This window comes from Ornithorhynchus anatinus, chromosome 18 (assembly GCF_004115215.2).
Source record: "Ornithorhynchus anatinus isolate Pmale09 chromosome 18, mOrnAna1.pri.v4, whole genome shotgun sequence".
NCBI lineage: Eukaryota > Metazoa > Chordata > Mammalia > Monotremata > Ornithorhynchidae > Ornithorhynchus > Ornithorhynchus anatinus.
The window spans coordinates 2,538,961-2,565,543 of NC_041745.1; the positions used below are offsets into that span (position 1 = coordinate 2,538,961).

Sequence of the window (26,583 nt, forward strand, 5' to 3'; positions counted from 1 at the left end):
AATCTGTGGAGGTATACTTTATTGGGAATTCACACCAAGCAAAGATTCTACCGTATGTCCACGTAGCCTCAACTTTCATGCTCCCATCAGGTTGGTGTCCATTCGTTTTTATATTTCCTATCATTACATCTAGCTTTAAAAAATCTGCAGCATCTTCTTTCTTGTTCCCTTGTAAATTGTTCAAGCGGGCCTCTGCCGTTAATCAGTTTTACGTGTTGCTCCTCTTTGGGTTCTGATTTCCTTCTGTTATTCTAGTCTAGCTTGTTTCCAGTTCCGTTTGGGGGTAGAATGGGGGAGTTAAGGAACATAGAATGGGGGAGTTGAGGAACATTCCTCCAACAGGCGCTTTGTCTCTCTGTGGGGACTCAGCAAACATCATCTTCAGAAGCCGAGCCCCAGGGACGACCCTCCCCCCGCCGCCCTCCACCTTCAAATAACAGCTGCCCCGTGCACGAGGAGGCCAGATCCCCAAAAGGGTGTGTTCACTCGTCTCCCCCCATCCATCCACAACCGGCTGCGGGCCGTCTTTGCGGTAGGGTCTGGAATACGGCCAGCTCACCCTTCTGAGGGAATGCTACAGTGGGGCACAGCTGCTGAAACTAAGAAAACAGCGAAGGAAAATGTACCCGGGTGGCTGTCACCGAGAAGAGCTCCTTGCTACGAGGTATGGGCAAGGCGGAGATCTGAGAGGGGGACGGGGCTGCCATATTTCCATTTTAGGACACCAGCTGCAGGCCCAGCTGCACCTCGCCCTCCACTGCTGCAGAGAGCAGTGCACGTGTCACTCAAAAGCGGGACAGTTCTGATTTGGATCTTATTCTGCCCCATGGGTCATGGATTAGGGTCAACCCAGAAATGGGCCTCTCCTGGTTTCCTTCCCCTTCTCAACCAAAATAGACAGTGTTGCCTAGGCAGATCAGGATCTGGAAGTCAGAAGGATCCAGATTCTAACCCCAGCAACGCCACTTGTCTCCTGTGTGACTTGGGGCAAGTCACTTAACTTTTCTGAGCCTCGGTTACCTCCTCCGTAAAATGGGGATTCGAGACCCTGAGGCCCCACGAAGGTCATGGACCGTGTCCAACCTGATTAACTTGTATCTACCCCAGGGCTTAGGACAGTGGCTGGCACATAGTAGAAGCTTAACAAATACCATTTAAAAAAAAAACCCAACAAATTAAAAAAAACCACCTATTCCCATCCCTTCAGTCACGTTTCACTACTGTTAGGGCCTTCTCCAGTTTCTCTACCTACTTTTCAATAGTGGTGGCTGAAACTTGAGGCAGTGAGGGTCCCTCCAGTTCCGAGCATAGCAGAGGGATTACTCCTTGACTCCCTTGCATGTCACACGCTGTTGATACATCCTAGTGCCATCTGCAGAGGCCAAGACCTTCCCCGCTGACTGCCTCTGCCACAGATAATGTGACATGATTGGCAGGTCGTGCTGAGAAGCTCAGAGAAGACCAAATGGGAGTGGAGGTTGAATTAGTTCTCTCTGTGAGGTAAACCCCACGAGTCAGAGGTGAAGCTGGGAGTTAGCTGAAGGGTTGGGGGGCGGCGGGGGACCGACTGCCACAGAGGAGAGTGGGGCTGGGGTCAGTAGGACATGGGGTCGTCCATGACATCTTAAATGGGATGGGTTTTAAAGGAAACAATGGTTCCTTTCATGCCGCTTCTGAAACTTTCCAAGGGCCCAGGCTCAAGTCCATTGAGCTGGACAAGAAGATACTTTTGCAGGCCAGCACGGGAGAGGGCCGGGATGAGGGGAGGATTCCATCTGATGCGTTATTAGGCCAGAGCCTCTTTCAGTCTTTCGGAATCCAGAGGACTGGTGGCAACAGTCACGTTTTAAGTCCTCATCTCCTGGGCCAAATTGGATCTGGGAAATTCTACCTTCCCTTCCGAGACTCACCTGCTAATCTAGCCTGCAAGGGAGGATTGTATTTTTTTGCTGGGAATTTTCCTGTTTGGAAATTCAGAGTTTTGTCTCATTTAGAGTTAGGCAGTGACAGAAGAAGAGTGGAGATTGGGCCTGGTAGGTGGGGAAAACTGTTTGGACTCAGGCCCCTCTTGTCTCATTTCCCCGCCTGCTCCAGATTCCTTTACGATGACGTGCCTGCCTGATTGACAGGTAGCTTTTCCATCTCCCACCCTAAGGAGTTCTTCAGGATGAACTTAGGGCCCAGGCAAGCTGACAGTAGGGCTGGAGAAGGTAACACAACGCCATCAAGAAACCCAAACATCATTTGTGGACCAGACTGTTCCAAAGCCCCCGAGGAGGTCTATCCAAGGATCGATCGATGACCGGTACTTATTGAGAGTTTACTGTGCAGAGCGTTGTACTGAGCACTTGGGAGAGTACAGTACAACAGACTGGATAGACAGGATCCTGGCCCACAAGGAGCTTACAGTCTAGAGGGAGACTTACAGTCTAGAAGGTAGATTTCTCTAAAATGCAATCTCTTTGAGAAATGAATCCTGCCAATCAATCAGTCACTCAATGGTATTTATTGAGTGCTTACTGTGTGCAGAGCTCTGAACCAAGTGCTTGGGAGAGTACACTGTAACAGTATAACAGAAACATTGCCTGCCCACAACACTTAGAGTCGATAGGTCCATTCCTTAATCCATTCTTCCATTCATTCATTCATTCGTATTTATCGAGCCCTTACTGTGTGCAGAAGCCTGTATTAAACGCTTGGGAAAGTGCAAAATAACGATAAACAGACGTATGCCATGCCTGCCACGAGCTTACAGTCTAAAGGGGGAGACAGACATAAGTGCTGTGGGGCTGTGAGGGGGGATGAATAAAGGGAGCAAGTCAGGGCAATGCAGAAGGGAGTGGGAGAAGAGAAAAGGAGGGCTTAGTCAGGGAAGGCCTCTTGGAGGAGATGTGACTTCTTTATGCCCCCCTCTTCCCATACCCATTTTCCCTTTCTGGACCCCGCCTGCTCCTGCCTGCAGTGAGGGGGTGGAAAGTTAGTTTCGTGACGGGCCTCCGTACTGCTAATCCCAGCCCTGCATGTGATGCCGAAGGGAAGTTTTCAACCTGATGTCGGGTTGGCCTTTTGCCGACACAGCCAGCGGTCTGTCGGCTCACTCTACTGCTCTTCACCTTTTGATCTAACTAATTGTTTGCAGGCAGTTAGCTGTGAAACAGATGCCAATTTTCACCCAGAAATAGCAGTATCGCAAAACTGGGTGAAAGGATTTCTTGGCGGAGTGTCCGTCTGACTGATCTGTGAAGTTGCTCGAGGACTGTCGGCTCTCCGGGGTGAGGGGTTAGGAAAATTTAAGATCGTGACCATAGCCTCGATAACTCCAGATGGAATCCAGAAAGTGGAAGGAAACTTGGGGTGGAGTTTTAGCACTAGGAATTTGCTGGGAAGTTGTAATTCCTTTGGAATTCCTCATGGGCAGAATCCCTATTCATGGCTTTTTCCACCTGATGCTTGACTTACTTATTCATCCCCCTTTTCCTTTGCTCTTAAATCTTTCCATTTGAAGGTTGGAGGTTAGTAGCAATCATTATTTTTTTATGAAGCTCTTTTGGTGGAAAAATTCAAAGCAGTGTGATTTTTATAGAGAAAAATTTCTCCGGTGCTTCAAGAACTCCAGAATGAGGAATGGAAAAGATGGTGGGAGTGGAGCAGAACAGATTCTCATAGTGTTGGAAAAATTCTGAGGTTACACCAAGCTGAGGGTCAAAGATAACAAAGATAACAGTAGGCACCCAGATTTGCTTCACCAAGGAAGATGGGAATCTAGATTCTTAACCCTATCTTTTATAGACAATGGTGCATTCTCAATAATATCAACAGTATTTATTGAACCAATACTGTTGATAAAGCCTGTGGTGGATGCTTTGGCAATGAAATAAATAAAAGCTGGGATCCCTACCTGCCGGCAGTTGATAACAGAGGAAAGAGAAGACATAGATTAATGAATGTACCCCATTTATAAGCCAAGAAAAAATATTAGAAAGCCAACACGAGCAAATGAATAAATAATAAAAGATGAATAAGATTTTAAAAACTGAGTGGTGAAGTAGAGGATAGGATGGTATAATTAGAAGGAGATAATCCTGTCCATTTCGAATCAGCGTGGTCTAGTGGAAAGAGCACAGCCCTGGGAGTCAGAGGATCTGAGTTCTAATACTGGCTCTGCCGCTTGCCTGCTGTGTGATCTTGGGCAAGTCACTTAACTTCTCTGGCCTCGCTTTCCTCATGTGTAAAATGGGGATTAATTCCCAGTCCTTCCTACTTAGATTGTGAACCCCAGACGGAGTGGGGAACCGTGTCCAACCCGCTCATCTTCCATCTACCCTGGTATTTAGTGCAGTGCCCGGCACCCAGTAAACACTTAACAAGTACCATTAAAAAAAATAGCATTTAACAAACTGTTCAATCATTAAGTCTGTGGAAATCATGGCCAGAGAGGTGACTGAACCATTTTAGCAAACAGGCTCAGTATTAAGTGCAGAAAAAAAAAATCTCAGTGGGATTAGTGGAAACAGGTGTCTTCACTTGAAACACAAGAGTGGGCTTGAGTGATCTGAAAAGATTTTCTCAACTTTAATATTTACTAGGTTTGTAACCTTTTCTGCTTTTTGCTGCAAACGACTGGAATTTATTGTTTCAGGAAATGTAGATTATCATTATCCAACCACATGTCGATAAAAAATATTTTGCATTATAGTTTGTAATGAGAAGAACATACTAAGGGCGGAACGCATTTCAGATGGAATCTACAGATCCCAACTCAAAGGGGAATTTAGCTAATAAATTTACCGGCGAATATCCTTTCTAAAACTACTAATAGAATTAAAAGCCAAAGCCTGTTCAGAAAATCCCTTCCAACTGGTCTGCAGGTCCAGTATTGAGACCCAAGATAAGTCACTTTACCTCTGGATTTTTCGCAACTATAAATCGTCAAATGGCTCCTATTTCAAAAGATTGAATTTTAATCAACCAGGGTCTGTAAGGCACTTTAATGAATGAATAGATGACAATGACTTTGGTATTTTCAGATAAAATGTGCCACAGAAGAAATCGTTTGATCAGAATGTGACGGAGATCCCAAAGAAGAGGTAGAAATCTTTTTACTTTTATCACTTAAAACCACATGGGACAGGGCACTGGAGCATGTTCTACAGGGAAAAGCCTTGTCGAGGAGATGAATGGCTGAATGTCCCTGGGGGGAAAAAACAATGCTTTGGTTTAGAAAAAAAGAAAAATTCCAAACACACATGTTTCTCAACAGCTCAAATAGAAGCGGCCATGTTTTCCTGCAGACAAAAGGGAGATTTGCAACTAGTTCTTTTTGTTGAAATGTATATGGATCAGTTGAACTCCATTTATCTGAGATCACAAAAGCCAGCTTTTTGTTTCCTGTAAGACTGGATCTTCCACGTTCAGCACTCTGCACCCAGCAAAGGCTCGATAAATACGATCGATCGATTATTGGATCAGGAATTCTTTTGATTGACACTGCTGGCAGGGAATCATTATCTGATGTGATTTTGCTTCTGTTAATGTGCTAATTCTTACTACTAAAAATTTGGGAATAACCACTAGGAGAAGCTGGATTTTTTATTTTCCTTCATAAGGACAATTTCTCTTCCCCGTAGGTCATTTAGCTTCCTCAGCTGGGATAGTCACTCTTGATCATAAGGTTGAAAATAAATAGTTCACCCTGGAGTGCTCCTTTTTGCTCTCTGAGGAGCACTGTCAATTTGAGAGGGCCATTGTTTTCTCGGATTTTCCCCTGATGGCGGTGGGGTGAGGTAACAGAGCACATGGGATATACGAGTTGCGTCAGTGTTCCTGGAGATTCTCTAAGGCCGGGCTCTTGGAGCCTGACCCAAAAAACATTCAAGTTGTCTGTTTGGGGCAGTTTCTGCAGGGAAGCAGTGTGGCCTAGTGGATTAAGCATGGGCTGGGGAGCCAGAGGACCTGGGTTCTAATCCTGACTCTGCCACTTGTCAGCTGTGTGACCTTGAGCAAGTCACTTAACTTCTCAGTGCCTGTTTTCTCAACTGCAAAATGGGGATTAAATACCCATTATCCCTCCTATTTAGACTCTGAGCCTTACGTGGAGCGGAACCTGTATCCAGTCTGATTAACTTGTATCTAACTCCAGGACTTAGAACAGTGCTTAGCACATGGTAAGTGCTTAACAAATACCATCAAAACAAAAGCATTGTTTTGGTTCTGGTAGCTTTTTTTTTAACCTATGTAGATTCTGGTCAAAAACTTTGTATTTTCATTGGAAAAAAAATATTTCCAAAAATTCACTTGCTGATGCAGAAATGGCTGAGGTGCATTTTCCCACGTGTTTGTCTTCCAGAATTATTCAAATTTATTTCTGTGGTGATGAACCTAAAAAATCTGCTCTTGATAGAACATTTCTTCCCTTGGCAACAGAGTTATTAACAAAGGGTGCTGATTTCCTGAGAAACCCCCCGCTCAGAAAGAGGAGCTGTTAAGAGAGATGGCAAGTTTTTAATAACAATAATTTCGGTATTTGTTAAGCACTTACTAGCAGCCGGCCACTGTACTAAACTTGGAATACATAAAAGATAATCAGGTTGGACACAGTCCCTGTCCCTCATGGGGCTCAAGGTCAAAGGAGGAAAGAGAACTGAATCCTTATGTTATAGAGGAAAATTGAAGCACACACAAGTAAAGTGACCTGCTCAAAGTCACACAGCCGGCAAGTGGTGGAGCCCAGAATTTGAACCCAGGTCCTCTGATCCCCAGGCAGAAGGATATCACAGCAATTTTGGGAGTATCGTATTCTTTTCAAAGTATACATTCTCTTTACTTTTCCTTTTCCCCGGCATTTCCATACATTCAGTATAAAGCACCAAAAAATATCCAGAAGAGGAATTTTAAAAGCATATTGAAAATCAATTAGGTTCAACTCAGATCTATAGCTGGCAGTACAGCCCACTGCAAACTTGAATTATGCCTTGCTGTTCACCACTGACTTCTTCTGTGTCCTTCCATGAGTCAGTTAAGTTCAGATCTGTCAGCTCATCATAAGTACCACAAACACCCAAATATCTTCAGATCGGAAATAATAATTCATAGACGGCTATTTTGGTATTCTAAAAATATGAGGTATTATCTAGTCTTCTTTTTTTGTCTCCTTTTGGCATTATAGGATGACATAATAATGGAACAGGGAGAAAAACTTGGAGAAACAGGGTGGCCTAGTAGATAAAACACGGTCCTAGGAATCAGAAGAACCTGGGTTCTAATCCCAGCTCCACCGCTTGTCTGTTGTGTGATTTAGGGCAAGTCGCTTAACTTCTCTGGACCTCAGTTCTGTAAAAGAGGGATTAAGACTGTGAGCCCTATGTGGGACAGGGACTGTGTCCAACCTGATTAGCTTGTATCTACCCCAACGTTTAGAACAGTGCCTGGCACGTAATAAGTGCTTAACCAATACCCTTATTATCATCAAAATTATTATTATCATTAATTGAGAAAGGCACAGCGTGGCCGAGGGCAGTCTGACGCATCAGAAGACAGCGTGGCTTAGTGGGAAGAACGTGCACCTGGGGATCACGAGCCCTGGGTTCTTGCTCCTGTCCTGCCTTGTGACCTTAGATAAGTCCCTAAAACAAATCAAAACTCTGTATTTCAGTTTCCTCACTTGTAAAATGGGGATAAAATGCTGCTCTCCCCACTTTCTAGACTGCGGGCCTTAAGTGGAACAAGGTCTGTGTCTGATCTGATTATCCTATATCTACTATTTATTTATTTATATAAATGTCTGTCTAGACAGTAAGATTGCTGTGGGCAGGGAATGTGTCTGTTTCTTGTTATACTGTACTCTCCCAAGTGCTTAGTGCAGTGTCTTGCACACAGTGAGCACTCAGTACAATTGAAAATGAAAAAAAAAATACTCCAGTGCTTTGCCCAGTGTTTTCACACACGGCAAATGCTTAAGAAATATCATAATTATCCCATAGTACTTATTGAGCGGAGCACTTTATTAAGCACTTGGGAGAGTTCAGTACAGTTGGTAGGCCTGAACCCTGTGCCTGAGAAACTTACAGTCTATCAGGGGAGACAGACACGAACATAAATTACAGGTCGGGGGAAGCAATGGTGTTTAAAGATACGTTCATAAGTGCTATCAGGGATGGGGGATGAGGACTAGAGCGCCCAAGTGATGTGAAAGTCCTGAAGTGACGGTAGGGTGGGTTGGTGGGAGAAAATAGGCTGTGGTGATATGAGAAATCAAGGAAGGCCTTCTGGAGGAGAAGGGCTTTGGCGATGGAAAGAGCAGGGGTCTGTTGGAGGTCAAAGGGGAGTGGATTCTAGGCAAGAGGGAGGTGGTGAGCAAGAGGTCGGGGGGGGGGAGGGGGGAGGAAGAGACGAGAATGAGGAACAGGTTCGCTTGAGGCGAGCAAAGCGTGCGAGCTAAAGTGTAGTGGGAGAGGAACCAGGATGACGGAGGGGGAAGGGGGAGGAAAGAGCAGGTTGAGTGCCTCGAAGCCGATGACCAGCAGTGTCCTCTGATGTAAAGAGGAATGGGTGTCTATCGGAAATGAGTGGGCAACGGGTAAATCTACCGTCGGTCCCGCTAGTTCAGCTGCAATGGGTTCCAGCTGGGCGAGAGATGCGATTGCTATGGGGAGATTAAATCTACCACTCCTCTCGCTCCTCCCACAGCTGCAACTTCAGCCAACAACCCGAGCCACAGTTGGAGAAGCAGCGTGGCTCAGTAGAAAGAGCCCGGGCTTGGGAGTCAGAAGTCATGGGTTCGACTCCTGGCTCTGCCCCTTGTCAGCTGTGTGACTGTGGGCAAGTCACTTAACTTTTCTGTGCCTCAGTTACCTCATCTGGAAAATGGGGATTAACTGTGAGCCTCACGTGGGACAACCTGTTTACCCTGTATCTTCTCCAGCACTTAGAACAGTGCTCTGCACATAGTAAGCGCTTAACAAATACCAACATTATTATTATTATTGTTCACCACAGCAAGGGGCAACTTTGCAACTTTCCACTATCAATCGGTCGATCAGTGGTATTTCTTGAGTGGTTACTGTGTGCAAAGGACTGTACTAAGCGCTTGAGTGAGTTCAATATGATGGAGTTCGTAGGCTCTTTCCCTGCCCACAGCAAGCTTACAGTTTAGAAGGGGAGGCGGGCATTAGTATAAATAAATATTTTACAGATACGTACATAAGTGCTGAGAGGCTAAAGATGGAATGAAAACAGGTACCCGAAGGGTACAGATACAAGTGCATAGATGATGCAGAAGGGAGAGGGAGGAGGAAAAAAGAGGGTTTAATGGAGCTGTGCCTAGAGGATCGAGCACGGGTCTGGGCGTCAGAAGGACCCGGGTTCTAATCCTCACTCGGCCACTTGTCTGCTGTGTGGCCATGGGCAAGTCACTTCACTTCCCTGAGCCTCAGTTACCTCATCCGTAAAATGGGATTAAGACTGGGAGCCTTACGTGGGACAGGGACTGCGTCCGACCCGATTGCCTTGTATCTACCTCAGCGCTTAGAACAGTGCCTGGCACATAGTAAGCTCTTAACAAATACCAATAAAAAAACCCTTTGTGAGCACAATGAAGGCTTTGAAAGTGGGGAGAGTGGTGGTCTGGCATATGTGGAGGGGGAGGGAGTTGCCGGACAGAGGGAGGAGATAGACAAGATCAGAAGGGACCCGATTCCTCCGCCTCTATTAAGCTAAGAGCGGATAAGCTACTTCCTCCAGACCACACTGGATTCTCGGAAAGAATCACCGTTTAGCCGGATCGGATGCCAGGGGCCACAGGCGCTCAGGAAACAGATCTGCCTTCTCCTTCTCCCCAGCTTCTCCCTTCTTTCCCAGAGCTCCCACCCAGGAGCCCCTACCTAAAATAAACATAAAAGAAAAGAACTCAGCTTCAAGGAGAGGAGTTCATCTTTTGAAGAGACGTCGTTACTCTTTATCTGGATAGAAACAGCAGAGACAGAGCGGGGAAGAGCGCATCGCCGCCCAGCAGAGGCCGATTTGACACCGGGCTGGGGTGCCCAAGAGATAATGGATGCCCTGGGCGCTGAGTTTAGCTGCTTGTGCCCAGCTCTCACCTCACTCTGATTCCTAGCATTATTTGCCCTTTATCTGCTGAGATGAGCAGATACAGCACTTAGATCCATATCTGTAATTTACTCCTATGAATGTCTGTCTCCCCCTCAAGACTGTAAGCTCATCACGGTCAGGGAATGTGCCTTATATTGTTATACGGTACTCTCCCAAGTGCTCGGTACAGTGTTCTACACACAGTAAGAGCACAGTAAATACGACTGACTGACTGATGGAGAAGGCAGCGAATAGGGATTGATATGCTCACGCCAAGGCCCATTCCCAACCCATTGTCCTTGGGATGAAGGGAGAGGGAGATGGGCCTGGAATGGAACTGGGGATGGGACGGAAAAGCTGTGAAACTAGAGGGAGGTGGAAGATGAGTTGATAGAAGGCAGAGGAGTCTTTGGCATTCAGGAGGAAGGCCTGACGGAGCCGAGAGGGCGCGCTTTGGCACTGGAGAGTTGCTGATACAACAGAAAAGAAGCTGGCAGGAGGTCAGGCCAGGTGACTAAGCCATTATAACAGATTCCAACTGCAACTGTTTGTGCTTTGGAAATGACTTTGTGGGATTCAGCTTTAATAAACGTTGAAACTCTAAGAACACTTAAGCAACGGATTAAGCTGCCGGGGGACGTTGTGAAGCAATGGCCATCAGAGAAGATTTCCAAGGCTAGACTAGACGCCCATCCATAATAAATGGTTTGGGACTATCACATCAATCCTGTCTTAACCCGAGGGGAGGGATCTAATGACTCAGCAGACCTTTATTTGAAGCTTATTTACAGCCAGGTTGGGATGATGCTAATCTTCCATTTACGGCTTCAACACAGAATGGGATCCAGACTCTAATAAGGATAATTTGCTTTCGGGACAGACTTGATCGCAGGTACCTGGGCTGAAATCTGGATGGCTCACTTTTTTGGTCTTGTTGAAGAACGTTTTGACCTCCCTGGGCGTACGGTGCCAAGATCCCTGGGCCATGAACCAATGGACCTACGCCAAGGAAATGGGCGTCTGCAGTCCCAGCCTGTGCTTCTCTGAGCGCTGTCTTGCCCGACCGATCCCTGTCCCATCCATAAACCCCAGGTAAATTCTGGAGCAATCCGGATGCAGGCTGATGCAAGTTCAGGGAGGATACCCTGTTCCAGAGCCACCCGAGGGGAATCCAGCCTGATGTGAGGGTTTTGGAAGGTTTCGGAGGCTCTCCGGATTGGAGAAATTGTCCTTGGGATCCCCTGAGGGACCTGAGCTTCTTGGGACAGGTTTGAGGACTGGAGAGGGGATCAAACAGAGAAAGAGGAAAAAAGATAGAAAGGGAACATATGATGGTTGTTTTAAATACCAACATTATTATTATTATTTAACATTCAATTGTAACATTTTATCTGTGTCTTTGAATATTTTAATTTTAGTCCACGATGATGGTGAGGAATCGCGAACCTTTGCATTCTCCCAGGATTCCTCTACTACGGCTCTTTGAAACCAAAAAGCAAATCAGCTCGTCACAGGCCAGAGCCAAACTGCCATATTTGGAATCTTTATTTTCCTCTTTAAACTCGGGTAACGGCAGTGAAAGAGATAATAAAAAGGGAGAGTCACTGGGAAGAGTGATGGGGAAAGAAAAATGTTGGAAGTTCCTGGACATGAAAGTGATTGAGAGATAGCAACTGAAAACACAGAACGACATCAATTGCTTCATCTGGCAGGAAGATGTGCCCCCATTTGCAGAAGGATGGACCCCTCAGTGCTGTGGGCCACTGTGTTGGATGAATCCAGGACCTGGTTCCAATCCCGGCTCCGCCACACGTCTGCATCGTGACCTTGGGCAAGTCATTTCACTTCCCCGGGCCTCAGTCACCTCATCTGTAAAATGGCGATTAAGACTGTGAGCCCCACGTGGGATGGGGACTGTGTCCGATCTGATTATCGCTTATCTACCTCAGTGCCACCTAGTAAGTGCTTAACGAGTACCATTATCATTATTTATTATTATTATTATCTTTATGAACCAAGGCCCAGGACTGTGGGGCTCTGGCCTGAGCCCACTCCAAGGGTGATAGAACAACAAATGGACCAGTGAGGCTACAGATGCCCATTGACTCTATGGATTCCTGGGATTTTAACCACATCACACCTCTCCTTTGAACCTGAAATGGTGGTGGTGTGAGGAATGGAGGGTCAAGATTAGAGTTTTGGAGAGGAGAAAGACTCAAATCACTGGGCAGATTTCACCCAGTGAAATCACCCAGGTCTGTGAGAGCCGTGGAAGCCCCAGGATAATTCCTCTATGATAATAACTAAATAATAATCATGGTATTTGTTAAGCGCTTACTGTGTGCCAAGCACTGTTCTATGCACTGCGGCAGATGCAAGGTGATCGGGTTGTCCCATGTGGGACTCACAGTCTTCATCCCCATTTTCCAGATGAGGTAACTGAGGCACAGAGAAGTGAAATGACTTGCCCAAGGTCCTCCTCTATCAGAGCAGGGCTCCAACTCATGAGGTTGCGCCTGGATCTATTCCTAAGGAGGACTGTCCGTGGCCATTTCTCAAGAGTTAATACAGGATACCGATATAGCTGACCCAAAACAAACAGCAAACCCAAAAGAATTTTCCATTCCACTGGACCGTGGTCTCTCACGGCAAGGGTTGGCCTTCCTTTCACCCCTCCGAAGTATGAACGTGACCACCCAGGTCCCAGGCCCGAGATAAATGATCAGGCACTTAACTCTCTGGACCCAGAGGGCCGAACACACCACTTTTCTGGAACATCAGCTCGTCTCCGAGAGCTAGTTGTATGACCCGAGCGCAGTCTGATCCAGAGTTCACTCCGACTTTCCACCGCATTGGACTTTGGAGCTTGTTCAAGTCTATGAAGTCAGGACGGGAACCATTATGAAAAGCTAATGCAAGGCTCTGTGTACTCATAGCTTTCATATAATTTATTCATGCTCTTTTAGGCTGGCAAAATTATTCCCATGTTATTGTAGCATTTCTAATTAACCAGAGTGAACATTACTGATGAGGGGCAGGTCTGATGGACTGAAGGGTTCCTTTCTGCTGAAATCAGCACCATTTGGAATCATGGAGAGCTGGACCCCCATAGCCGGCTTGATGAATAACTTTCTGGATCCTGCTATTAGCAGCTGCTCCTGTGAGGGAAGAAGATAGCAATTTTTCCTGGAAGGAAATGTCTTCACCTATCAGATTGTTTTGAATTGTATCTGATGGGCCTGGGAAACGAATAATAATAATGATAATAATGATGGTGTCTGTTAAGTGCTTACTATGTGTCGAGCACTGTTCTAAGCCCTGGGGTAGTTACAAGCTAATGGGGTTGGACCCAGTCCCCGTCTTAATCCCCATTTTCCAGATGAGGCATCCGAAGCCCAGAGAAGTGAAGTGACGTACCCGAGGCCACACAACAGACGAGTGGCAGAGCCGGGATCAGGACCCGGGTCCTTCTGACTCCGAGCCCCGTGCTTTATTCACTGGGCCATGCTGCTTCTAAAGTGCATTGGGTGGAGAACTCTGTAGTCAAAAGCTGTCTGGGTTTTGTAGTTTTTTTTTAGCAAGGAATTCTGATTTCTGATTTAGTTGATCGGCAGGACACTTATCATGTGGGTAACATGTTAAAAGGAAGCCTGAACTGTTTAGAGCTGAGGTTGTGCCGGTTTGAACTTCAGAGGCATAACTAGCCTGTAGTCCAGTTATAGACAGATGTGGGAAGCTAAAAAAACATGACTTAGGGGCCCCCAAAAGGAGGCATCCTATAATTTGTGAATTGGAGAGTGTAACATTAGCCAAGAGGAAGGTATGTAAAAAACTCCGTTCACAGATTCCAGATGTGTCTTTGACTCGGCGTCGTTCTAAGTGGCATCCTCTGGCTAGGACTTGACTATTTTTCCTTGCTTTTCTCTCTTCTTCTAAACTAGGCCAGAGCAGAAGCTCACGAGTCTCCCTTTGAAAATGAATGCACACTTCCCGAGTTCTCGCTAAAGTTACGAGATCCCACGACTTGAGCTCTTTCTCTTCCCCGGAACCACCGCCCCTTCCCTTTCAAACTTCAAAAGACCGGCCCCTTATCACCGAGATCGACTGCCATTACTTTGCAGCTGTTCTCTCCCTTCATAACCACCCTCCACCGAACTTCTATTTCCACCAGTCCCTGTTTTTGAATTCTCGGCCTTCTTTCCAGTGCCGGATTAACCTTGGTTGTATCGGAGCAACTGTTCGGGATCCCCTCCCATCTCTACGACCCCAAAGCCGGAAAATCCCGGTGGGCCGCCGCGAGCCGCCTCGGCTGCATTGGGCTGAGATTCTCCAGAAAGTTCCTCCATTTCGGTTGCCCCGGTCTAATGGGCTCCAAACCCGAGGCGGCTCAGAGTTATAGTAATAGTCATAATGGTACTCTAGGGCCCCCGGGAGCCGTGCACTGTATGAAGTACAACAGAAGCACAGGACACGTTCCCTGCCCAGATGGAGGAGACAGACATGCAAGTATTTATAAATAGAGTAATCAGAATAAATAACTGACTGTTCAACTGATTATATCTGTATCCCCGAGGGCTGGGGAAGGGTATAAATACCTAAAAAGACTTACGGGGCTCTAGAAATAATGGAACTTCTGCTGTACAGAACCCCTAAAAATAATAATAATAATAAAACAATGGCCTCTGTTAAGCGCTTCCCAAGTGCCAAGCACTCTTCTAAGTGCTGGGGCAGATACGAGGTAATCGGGTTGGACCCCATCCCTATTTTTTTTTGTTGTTGTTGTTGGTATTTGTTAAGCGCTTACTATGTGCCGAGCACTGTTCTAAGCACTGGAGTAGACACAGGGAAATCAGGTCGTCCCACGTGGGGCTCACAGTCTTAATCCCCATTTTACAGATGAGGGAACTGAGGCACCGAGAAGTTAAGTGACTTGCCCAAAGTTACACAGCTGACAAATGGCAGAGCCGGGGTTTGAACCCATGACCTCTGACTCCAAAATCCCGGCTCTTTCCAGTGAGCCACGCTGCTTCTCGTGGCTCATATGGGGTTGACAGTCTTGACCCCCATTTTACAGATGGGGCGACTGAGCCACAGAGAAGTGAAGTGACTGGCCCAAGGTCACCCTCTTTTACGTCTGCTCCTGGGATTCGATCCGCTCCGAACATTCCACATGAAGCACCCTTGAAAAATTCCTGCTGTGGGTCTCCAGGATCCTGATCCTGCATCTTTATAGGCTCTTGATCTAAGTAGGATTGCATCTCGCTAGATTGATCTATTGCATTCAAATCGGAGATTGATGAGAAATTAATCTTTGCCCCCAGAAAATATGAGCTCATAGCCAGGGCTGCAGGAAGTGTAAGGCGAGTACCTCATGGGGCCAGGGAGGATTTCTGAGGTCGGAGTTTTGGGAGCCTGGCACTTTCACTCTTCCTTCGCCCCCCCCCCCCCCCCCCGGCCGCCGAGCCCCAGGACCCCCCACTTGTGTTTGGGGCACTTGTTGCTGTCACTTGGTGAGAAGAGGAAATAAGATAGTCACTATCCCCCTGGTGCCCCTGGTGAATGTGTTCAGCTGTTGACTAGCAGATTGGAAGTCGGAGCCTCCTTTACCTTTTTGGCAGTTGTGCAAGCCTGTAACAGCCAGGCTCAAATGTTTTAAAACTCCTGCAAGTGTGTGTGTATTCACGTGTGCACACGCATGAGTATTTTCATTTCATGACCTGTCTGGAAAAAAGAAGAAAACCCCCTTCCCCTGAATTTCAGCCTCCAAAGTCAATCATCTCAGAGCACAAACCAAGAAGAAGGCTTCCTCCAAACAATCCGTCCATTCATGTAACATAAAATGGTTGGTGTCTCAGTCCCGGTCCTGGTCAACATCACCAAACCCACCACAAGATTTGACTCCGATCCTTTTCTTTTCGTAGAATCCAGCCCCATGGCGAATGTCTGAAGAAATGGAAACGAACCTTCCTTCTTATTCATTCCGCAATTTTTATGATGCCTCCCTCTATGATACTTTGTTTTATCCCTGAAACTGTAATGATTTTTTGATGAGTTTAATCCTAAAATTAGCTATGTGGGTCTGTAAAATCTGCATTTCCTAAAGAGACGCTTGGCTCCTGGTAGTGTGCTTAATAAAATCATGGTGATGATGAAGATGGAGGATAAATTGAGCAAAATGAGCCACAGATATGTAATATTTCCTAATTGATTATGGCGGTACGTATTAAGAGCTTTTTATGTACCAGGCAGCGTACTAAGTGCCAGAGGAGATACGAGGAGACACAGTCCCTGTCCCACATCCCCATCCCACATGGGGGGCTTCCAGTCTGTAGGAAACAGACACCAGGTATAGAATTTTACAAATGAGGAAACGGGGTCCCAGAGAAGTCAAGTGACTTGCCCGAGGTCACACAACAAGCAAGTGGCAGAGCTGTGATGAGATTGTGACTATGCGCCGGATATCACCAGCGTCGCCTGAGAAGCTCTGGGATGCCCAGCACTGCTCTAAGCCCTGCGGGGCTGGAGAAATGAGGGGAGACACAGTCTCTACCCTCTGAGTGTATCTGGGTTGGGGGAGACAAACGTTCAGCTAAGGAAATTCCACTCTTTCCTCTGAATCCATTCCTCCTGGCTTACCGCCACACTCAACCCCATGACCATCCACCCTGCTTTAGTAGCCACCAACCCTACATCCACCTGGTCTAGTGGGAAGAGCACAGGGCTGGGAGCCAGGAGACCTGAGTTCTAATCCAGAGTCTATTTTGCCTGCTGTGAATCAGTGGTATTTACCGAGCGCTCGCTGTGTACGGCGATTTCTTAATTAAAGTCCTCAGCAGGATAATGGCATAAGTAAAACAAAACCTTCGAACGTAGTATCTTCCGGTGCTTTTTGCCCTACAGAAAAGAGAGCCGAGTAGTCCACTTTGGGATCTGAACCTTCTTCTGAGATTGGACAAGATTCCTCGGTAACGTTGGTTTTGCACTTTTAGGCTACTTACTTAAATCATTAGCCGCATAATTTTAAATTCATTTGGATTACGCCATACGTGAATACTTTTGTGTCTTCCCCATTGCAGTGCAGCGTCTTGTTGGCAGGGCCCCTGTTGTTTGTTTGTGCTTCCCAAGAGTTTAGCACAGGGCATGTCACCTGAAGTGGGAGGGACCTTGGATTGCTGTTTTGGAGTTTCGCAAGGGCAAGAGGATTCTATAAAATGCCTCCTCCAGCTACCTATCTCTCATGTTTGCTCTCTTGTCGTGACGGCTAACATGTATTGAATACCTCCTGTGCGTTTTTCATCATTCTCATTATCCAAGGCAAGGAAACTTAATTCTTTTGGATTCTTACAGAAAAAAAGAAAGTCCACCTAACAACCTTTCTGCCAAACCCTCCTGCTGCCGGTTCCTCTGTCCATTACATATCTGGGTTGTCCAGTTGAAGCTCACCTGTGCTCACCAGGCCAGGGAGAAATCCCAGCCAAGGCTTTCAGGTTTCTATGAATTCCCCCACTGTCCAGTTGAGTTTTTCACACTAGAGGACAGACCTGATCTTTGCCCATATTAGGTAGATGCTAACTTTTCTCCCCTCCTCTCTCTAATAATAATAATAATAATGTTGGTATTTGTTAAGCGCTTACTATGTGCCGAGCACTGTTCTAAGCGCTGGGGTAGACACAGGGAAATCAGGTTGTCCCACGTGGGGCTCACAGTCTTAATCCCCATTTTACAGATGAGGGAACTGAGGCACAGAGAAGTTAAGTGACTCGCCCACAGTCACACAGCTGACAAGTGGCAGAGCTGGGATTCGAACTCATGAGCCCTGACTCCAAAGCCCGTGCTCTTTCCACTGCGCCACGCTGCTTCTCTCTCTCTTCTTTCCACTTTCTCTCTCCCTGATGTTCTTCTTGCTTTTTTTTTTTCCTGCAGCATTCCTCTTCCCCTCTGGTTGGGAATTCTTCTGTCCGTCCTTCCTCTCTCTTTTTACATACCCGGGTATGTGCGTCTCACGGTCCCTTCAGCTTTCCCCATACTCCCTGCCCCTCTCGGACCTCTTTGTACCCCTCCTCGTTTTCCGCTCTGTTTTCTGCTTCCCTCTCATTTTCCCTCTCCGTCTTTCCCTGTTCCTTTCATCCTTTGTCCTTTCCTCGTTCCTCTCCTCATTCTGATCTTGTAATTGCCTCGCGGCCTCTCTCCTCCCTTCTGCCCTCTCCCACCCTGCCTGTCATTTCCCCCCAGTGCCCTCTCTGTCATTCTTCCTGTCTTTGTGCTTTTTCAGCTTCTCTCTCTCTCCCTCCTCTGCTGTCTCTGCTCTCCCTTTCTGTCTCCCTCCTCCATCTGTTGGTTCTCACTCTCCCCCGGCCCCGCTCCAGGCCAAATAGGTGCATGGGCACGGTGGGTAGGTGGGGAGTGGGGCCTTTGCCGTGGTAGGAAGGGGGCGGGAAGCCCGGCATTACCCTTCCCTTTCCCCCAGCTTTGTCCCTGTGTCGCCAGTGGGCAGGAGGAAGGGGTAAACGTGGCCAACATGGCCCCCTTTGGTGATTGACTTCCCTCTGTGCCTGCTTCCGAGGTGTGTCCGTACTGGAGCGTGTGCTGTGTGTGTATCAGAGCGGACACCAAGAGACCGCAACCCCAGTAGGATTTTATATATATATATATATATATAAATATAGCTGGCCCGTGGGAGCAGCACAGCATAAAATTGAACGGTTACTTCTTTCCAGAGACAGCCCCTGCTTCCCTCGGTTCTGCGGCAAGAAGGTTCTGTGCGGAAAGGAGCAGTCAATGTTCTTTTAAAAAAATAACATTCTAGAGCAGATCTCTCTCAGTTTTCGGCAGCTCTAATTCTTCCTTCTTTAATAACCAGCAACTTCGTGTTTAATATTCTTTTGTTAAGTCTAACGTTCACCTTGCAGATGGGTTAAAGACCCACGCGCGCCCACACGCAACCAGCCTACAGAAAAATTTCCCTAGCAAGCCCGCACTCTCTGACGGCACCTTCCCAAACCCCGTTTGTTGTATTTCTTGGAATAGCACATTATGCTCACCAACAATAACTACCTTTGCTTTGGAGTTCATTTTATCGCAATCCCGAACTGTTATCCTTCTCCCTTTACACCTGAAACGCTCACTTAACTATTATCTGTTCATTTTACGTGACTAACAGCATCGAGGAGACATAAAATAACCAACTTGCAGCTATCTCAGGAGGCTAATGCCAGCTATAAAGTGATTGCGATTTCTGACGAATGTATTTTCAAAGGACTGTCTTAGCGGAGCACTTCACCAGGTAGTCCGATGGCGGAGTGGTTCAGCACTTGGGGTCTGTCGGAAAGCTGGCAACAATTATTTTCCCTGTTTGTTTCTAATTAGGGAAACCCATCATTTATTTGTCTCTGGTTACATTTACATATATCAAAGAAAAAAATATCTAATCTCTGCCAGTAGGGTTTACCCTTAACAACGGACTGCCAAAGGCGGCTCGCCCCACGGAAACAAACCAACAAAAATCCACTCAATCTGAAACTGGGATGATGATGGTGATGGTGTCTGTGAAGCGCTTACTATGTGCCAGGCACATATTAAACAGAGAGGACCTAGCAGAAAAGATTGTCCACGCCAGGTTCAGGGATTCAATCCTAACTTTTATTGTGGAGAGCAACATTCCTTCGATTTCCCGGCACTTAAATAGGAGAAGGATGGTTCCAGCCCCTGTGTGTCGTTCACACCATGTGATCACCTCAACAGAGAGTACAGCGCTTATTTTATGTTTGAATTCGAATGGTCCTTCGCTTTCTCCCATGTGCCGTCCCGTTCATTTTTTCCTCATCACATCTGTGAAGGAGAAAGACGGACATGCACCAGCCCCTGGGGCAGCTGAAGCCTCTCAGGCGCAGAGAGGTTAAATGACCTGACCAAGGCCACACAGCCGTCCAGAGCTAGCACTAGAATCCAGGTCTTAAGTCTCAGCACTGTGATTTTTTTTCTTTTTCATCCACGTTGCCCGTCCCTTCTTGAATTTTGAGTTCTGCCCTCCACCCGAATCCCATGTGCTTTTCTTGTTCTGGGCCCGTCTTCCAAGCTGGAAGGAGGCGGGAAACGGCTCCTACTGGGCCCGTCTTCCAGCCTGGAAGGAGGCGGGAAACGGCTCCGAAAGTCATCAGAGTGACCTCGGCCTTGGCAGATCCCACGGATCGACCCACATGTCTGCGAGGCCTTCCTCGAGCCGCAGCTTTAACCGACGATCAAACCGCTACGTGGACGATCCGAATTGGCATGCTTTCTGCGATGGGAATTTTAGGGAAAGTGGGCCTCTATTTTCTCCCCCCTGGGTCCTTCTCCCCCCTGAGAAATGCCAGAAATTGGGTCGACCTCCTGGTTATATTCTCCTCAGCAGTGGCATCGGTGCAGGAAGGCCCTTGTAGACTCGCCCCCACCCTAGATCGTCCTGAAACGGACGGCCCTCTCAGTCCCTGCCTCAATTTCCCTTCACTGTCCTCCTCACCCTAGCTGAGGGTGTCGCCGACCCCGGCCTGAAAAAAAAAACCAGAATCCCACCCGCCTTGAGGCCCTGAGGGGGGGGATTCCCAGCCCCCTCGGCCTGTCATGGCAGCGTCTCCCTCCCCGTCAGCCCCCATCGCCGCCTCTTCTGACTGAAATTTTTCTGCCGTTTCCGTTCTTAACGTCCCGACGAAACGGGGCTGCACCCTGGGAGGTCCCTGCTTTTCTTTTTTGTGGGAAGGGGGGGGTCTGCCGGTGCAGAGAGAGAGCTTTTTCTCGTCCCCTCACAACGAGGGCGACGGGCCCCGCGTCGGCCCCGCGGTCCCTCCCCGCCGGCCGTCGGTTGCCCCTCCGCGTCCCTCCCCGCGGCGTGCGCGTCCCCGGCCGTCCGTCCCCGCGGCGTGCGCGTCCCCGGCCGTCCGTCCCCGCGGCGTGCGCGTCCCCGGCCGTCCGTCCCCGCGGCGTGCGCGTCCCCGGCCGTCCGTCCCCGCGGCGTGCGCGTCCGCCGGGCTCCCCCCCCTCCCCCGCGCGCCTGCGCGGTGGGCCCGGGCGCGCGTCCGCCTCTCCGGCCGGCCGTCAGTCGGTCCCCAGCAATGGCGGAGGGAGGAGAGGGAGAGGAGCTGCTCCGGCCGCCGCCGCCGCTGCCCGCCGCCCCGGCCAAGCGCCTGTGCTCGCGGGCCTGCCCGCCGGCACACCAGCCCCGCGGGGCGTCCGGGGGCGGCGGGGGAGGCGGCGGCGGCGTCGCCGGCGGCGGCGGCGGCGGCGGCGGGGCGGGGGGCGGCGGGCCCGGCGGGGGCGGCGGCCCGGGACTCCCCCCCGGGGCCCGGCCTCACCTGCAGCCCGAGTCCCTGCTGGACTGCGCCGCCAAGAGAGTGGCGGAGAAGTGGGCCTTCGAGCGGGTGGAGGAGCGCTTCGAGCGGATCCCGGAGCCCGTGCAGCGCCGCATCGTCTACTGGTCCTTCCCGCGGAACGAGCGGGAGATCTGCATGTACTCCAGCTTCCAGTACCGCGCCGGGCCCGCCAACGCCAACGCCCCCGGGCCCGCGGGGGGCCCCGCCGCCAACGCCCCCAACCCCGGCGCCAACGCCGGGCCCGGCCCGGGCTCCCCGCCCGACGAGCCCCCCGCCGCCGCCGCCACCCCCGCCCCGGCCCCCGCGCCCCAGCCCGGAGGCCCGGCCGGAGGAGGAGGAGGAGGAGGAGCAGGACCGGCCGCGGCGGCGGCGGCGGCGGCGGCGGCAGGACCGGCCGCGGCGGGGGGAGCGGGCGCCGCCGCCGCCCCCGGAGGGGCCGAAGGACTGCCTTTCCGCCGGGGCATCCGCCTGCTGGACAGCGGCTGTGTGGAGAACGTGCTGCAAGTCGGTAGGTGTCCGGTCGACCCCCTCCCCGGCCCCCCCCCCCCATCTTCATTCGCTCCCTCGCCCCTTCCTTCCCTCGTTTTCGGGGACCTCCGACGGGGTGCACGGCACGGTAGGAAGCGCTCGGGATGCACGATTCGGCAGCCTCGCCCTCCCCCCCTTCCATCCCTCCCTCCGTGCATCCAGTCGGTCGTGTTGGCGGAGCACTGTGCTAAGCGCTTTGCAGTGGACGATTCGGCACCAACGCCTCTCCATCCCTCCATTCGGTCGTGTTGGCGGAGCACTGTGCGAAGCGCTTGCAATGTACAATTCAGCATCGCCCCCCCCCCCCCATCCCTCCATTGATCCGTTCATTCAGTCGTGTTGGCGGAGCACTGTGCTAAGCGCTTGCAATGTACAATTCAGCATCGCCCCCCCCCATCCCTCCATTTATCCGTTCATTCAGTCGTGTTGGCGGAGCACTGTGCTAAGCGCTTGCAATGCACAATTCGGCAGCATCGCCCTCCCCCCACACATCCCTCCAGTCGTGTTAGGGAGCGCTCACTGTGCGCGGAGCACTGTGCTGAGCGCTTGCAACGGACGATGCGGCAGCATCGCCCTCCCCCCATCCCTCCATCCATCCATTCACTCATTTCAGGCTTTCACTGTGCGCGGAGCACTGTCCTAAGCGCTGGGGAAGCACAATCCTCACAGTCTATTGCATTGGAGTCATTCATTCATGGAGCACTGTACTGAGCGCTGGGGAAGTAGAATCCTCACAGTCTGTTGCATTGGAGTCATTCATTCACGGAGCACTGACTGCGTGCGGAGCACTGTACTAAGCGCTGGGGGACTACAGTGCTCCTACTCTATTGTATTTATTCTTTCATTCATGGAGCACTGACTGTGTGCAGAGCACTGTTCTGAGCGCTTGGGAAGTGCAGTGCTCCAACTCCATTGTATTCATTCATGGAGCGCTGGCTGTGCGGAGCACTGTAGTAAGCGCTTGGGAAGTATGGTGCTCACACGCTATTGTAATCATTCGTGGAGCGCAGACTGTGTGCGAAGCACTGTTCTAAGCGCTTGGGAAGTACAGTGGTCACACTATCGTATTGTGTTTATTTTTTGGGCGCTGACTCTGTGCGGAACACTGTACTAAGCGCTTGGAAAGCCCAATACAGCAATGAAGAGGGACCGTTCCTGCCCACAACGAGCTCCTAGTCTATCATATCTTATTCATTAAATCAAATTTATGGGCTCTGTGCGCAGAGCACTGTACTAAGCGCTTGGGAAGGACAATGCTCCCACTCTATTGTCGTATTTCATTCGTATTTCTGGAGCCCTGACTGTGCGCAGACCACTGTACTAAACGCTTGGAAAGTCCAATCCAGCAATGAAGGGAGACAGTCCCTGCCCACAACGAGCTCACCATCCACTGTCGTATTCATTCGTGTTTATGGAGTGCTGACGGTGTGCAGAGCACTGTACTAAACGCTTGGAAAGTACAATCCAGCAATAAAGAGAGACAATCCCGGCCCACAGCGGGCTCACAGTCTGGGGGGGCGGGGAAAGACAGACGTCAAAACAAACGGGCATCAATATAAATAAATAGAATTAGAGATTTATACATATGTACATAAATCCTGGGGGAGGGGGTCGAGCAAGGGGGCCCCTCCCCCAATTTCTCCCCCCATCCTGTCCTTTCCCTCTCCCCAAGTCCCTTTTCTTCTCCTCTTTCCCCCCTTCCCCTCCCCATTCTATTCATTCATTCCTTCAGTCCTATTTATTGAGCGCTCACCGTGCGCGGAACACTGTCCTAAGCGCTGGGGAAGGCACACAGCAGCAAAGAGAGAGGCAGTCCCTGCCCTCAACGAGCTCACAGTCCCGGTGTTATTGTTCGCAGCGTCCAAAGGACCTACCGAGGCCCAAAAAACACACACCCCCAAAAAACCAAAGTTTTTCCCACATTTCAGGTCTCTGCCTTGGCTCTCACCTCCATCCCCCTTCCTTTTTTGTTGTTTCTCTTCCTTTTTGCCCTTTTTTTGAACCTCCTTCTCCCCCCCCCCCCAATTCCGCAAGACGGGAGGAGGGGATTTAATGGGTTGGAAGGGGAGGAAGGAGGGTTCGGGTTGAGGACTAACACCGTAATTTATGAAAATGTGTCTTCTCATTGTGTTGGCGAGAAGGGCGAGGATTGCGCTTTTCCACGGTAAAACGGTTTTGCGGGGAAGGGGTTGAGAAGTGGGGTCGTCAGAGGCGATCCACGGACCCCGCAGGTTGAAGCCGAATGGAATCCCATCCCCCGGGGTTGGAGGGGGGGGAAAAAAAAGGCTAAAACACCACCCAAAACCAAATCCTTTACTTTGCGTCACAGACGATGTGGATTTTCTAGGTTCTAGCATTCTTCCGGGACCAGGGATGCTCGGGAATCTGGCCTCGAAACTAACAATAACCGAGGATCCAAATGTGACAGCTTTTCTCCCCCCCCCCCCCCAGGGAAGAAAATAAAACACACACAAAAAAACACACAATCTGGAGTGGGGGTGGGGCCGCCCTCCCCTCAGACTAGGGAAAATGAAAGCCGCTAACGCTGGGGTTTTTAAATGCTTTGCATTTTACCAGTCTCCGTATTTGCCTTTGTTTCATGTTTTTGTTTTGCGACTTGAAAATGAAAGAGGGTTTCTCCTTTCTTTTTGCTCCTCCTCCCCTTCCCCCTCCTCTCCCCCCTTCCTCCCCCCAGCCAGTTTTGTTAATCCCATTAAATCCATAAATTCAGCCAATCCCGTTCGTGGTACGACTTGGGGGACGAGAATAAAATGACATTGTTTAACATTGCCTTGTGTGGAAAATTCAGGCAGAATGTGTCCACCTAGAATCTGCATTACATTTTCTGCAGGCTCACGACGATGCACTCTGCTTGGTGGAGACCGGAGTTCTTTTTTTTTATTTATTGAAGTGAAGGAACTAGCCCTTTGGAACCGGAGGTAGTGGAAGCTTTTGTGAATAAAAATCATGCTTTCCTTCCCCCAGCAGAAAACAACGTGGATGTTTGATTTTCCTCTTTAAAGAGAGGCAAATCGTAGTGTTTTCCATAAAGTAATCTGCTGCCTTTTATTACCGAGAGTGATTGAAATGCGTTTTCCTATTAAAACAACATTAGGCCGCAATTTGTTTTGCACATATGAAATGTAAATTCATCCTGTGCCAGAATCGTGTCAGCGAATTAAGCAAGTTGTGTTTATTCAAAAAGGTTAGTCCTATGTATGTTTATGTATTGTTTATAAAATGGAAAGAATGAGCTGGATAAACAAGTAATTCCAGTGTCCAATTTTTGAACAGTTTTTGGAACCGCTGAAGAAGGAAAGAGGCACTCTTGTTGTCTTTAGGTCCCTTTCTCTAATTTCACATTTTGCTAAAGTTTAGGTTAAAAGTAATGTCTCTTAGCAAGGTGAAAGAATTTGTTCCTGAAAAGACCCCTGGACCTTTTTAGAAATTGATTTGGAGGCACCATCAAACTTGAAGGGACAGGTGAGGGGGAGGGAAATTTAATATGGGAAATATTTAATCTGGCCATAACATCAAACCCTGGGTGAAATCAGAAGCAGATGTCTTGAGTGACCTAAGGATGTCATGCTTGAAAATCAGGATTTTTTTTTTTCCTTTTTGCTAATTTTATGTCTTCAGGGGTAGTTGAGAGAGGGTTGGGTTTTTTTTTTTTGTCCTTCTTTTGGTATATGCCTCTGGAAAAAGGCATGTGGAAGTTAGTTCATTTTCTAAATTCACACTGGGAGTTCTGAGTTGGAGGGAGGGAGTAAATTGCTTTATCCATGACGTGATTTGAAAAACATGGTGAATTTTGGCCCTTGCTATTCAGTCCTCATTGTTTTCTTGTCCATTGTGCCACAAGAGCATTCTGTCTTGGACAGTCGAAATAACATTTTAAATCAGAGAACTTGATTTCCATCCCATCGTCTAAAAGGGTTAACCAGGGTATTTTGCTTTTGGAAGGATCTGTGGCCTACATTCTAGATGTAGATCTTGTACAGGAATCACCACTGGCTTAGAGGGGTACAAAAAGAAGTATTTTGTGCTGCAAAATAGAGATTACGTTTCTAAGACAGTATTTCATTTCAGACTCAATTAAATGATTGACTAATGCAGATTTTTAAAATTCATCTATTTCCCTAATTTCCAAGACACATTTACAATCGATTTGGAAAATTACAAGGCTGATGCATTAGTTGGAAAGGAAAGCCATAGAATTTTAAGTAAATAGTCCTTTAAAAAAAATGGAGCCAAAGGAATATAATAGTTTGTCATCTATTATGGCTAATAATGATTATTAGAGTTAAATAGCCTCTCCGCCTCCGATTTGTTCTCCGCCTAGATTCTGGTACTCTTAACTCGTGTTCCGTATTTGTAAGGAATGAGGTTTACCTTGAGCTGAAGTGTTGCGTTCAGAAGAGGAAAACATCTATCTTGAATTAGGGTTGGATCTTGGTGCCAGCTTGAGGTAAGCACCCAGGAGCCAAAGGTTTAGAAGAGTCTTGCTTTCCTCTTGCGTGGCAGTACTAAATCAGAGGTATTGTACCTCTTAAAAAGGAGAAATTGCAAATTATTCTTTTCATGGACATCTGTAGGTTTACAGCAGTGTGACTTGATTTACGGT

At 48.6% G+C, this 26,583-nt stretch overlaps 1 protein-coding gene and 2 long non-coding RNA genes across 3 annotated transcripts in view; 2 read left to right on the forward strand and 1 right to left on the reverse strand.

Moving 5' to 3' along the window:
- The first annotated feature begins 401 nt into the window (after positions 1–401).
- On the forward strand, positions 402–16,239 carry LOC114805438. Its single transcript, XR_003753414.2, has 3 exons — positions 402–664; positions 5,028–5,087; positions 16,008–16,239. It is a non-coding gene; the product is annotated as an uncharacterized LOC114805438 (long non-coding RNA).
- Positions 16,240–19,703: 3,464 nt separating this feature from the next.
- On the reverse strand, positions 19,704–21,496 carry LOC114818259. The gene is made up of 2 exons (XR_003766110.1): positions 21,414–21,496; positions 19,704–19,914 (listed from the first exon to the last, which is right to left on the reverse strand). It is a non-coding gene; the product is annotated as an uncharacterized LOC114818259 (long non-coding RNA).
- ZSWIM5 (zinc finger SWIM-type containing 5) overlaps positions 21,142–26,583 on the forward strand; it is a 133,133-nt gene continuing 127,691 nt past the window's right edge. Inside the window, exons 1-2 of the mRNA XM_029083341.2 lie at positions 21,142–21,657; positions 21,769–21,939. Coding sequence (XP_028939174.1) covers positions 21,174–21,657; positions 21,769–21,939 — 655 coding nt within the window. The 5' untranslated portion in view covers positions 21,142–21,173. The remainder of the gene's footprint in view (positions 21,658–21,768; positions 21,940–26,583) is intronic.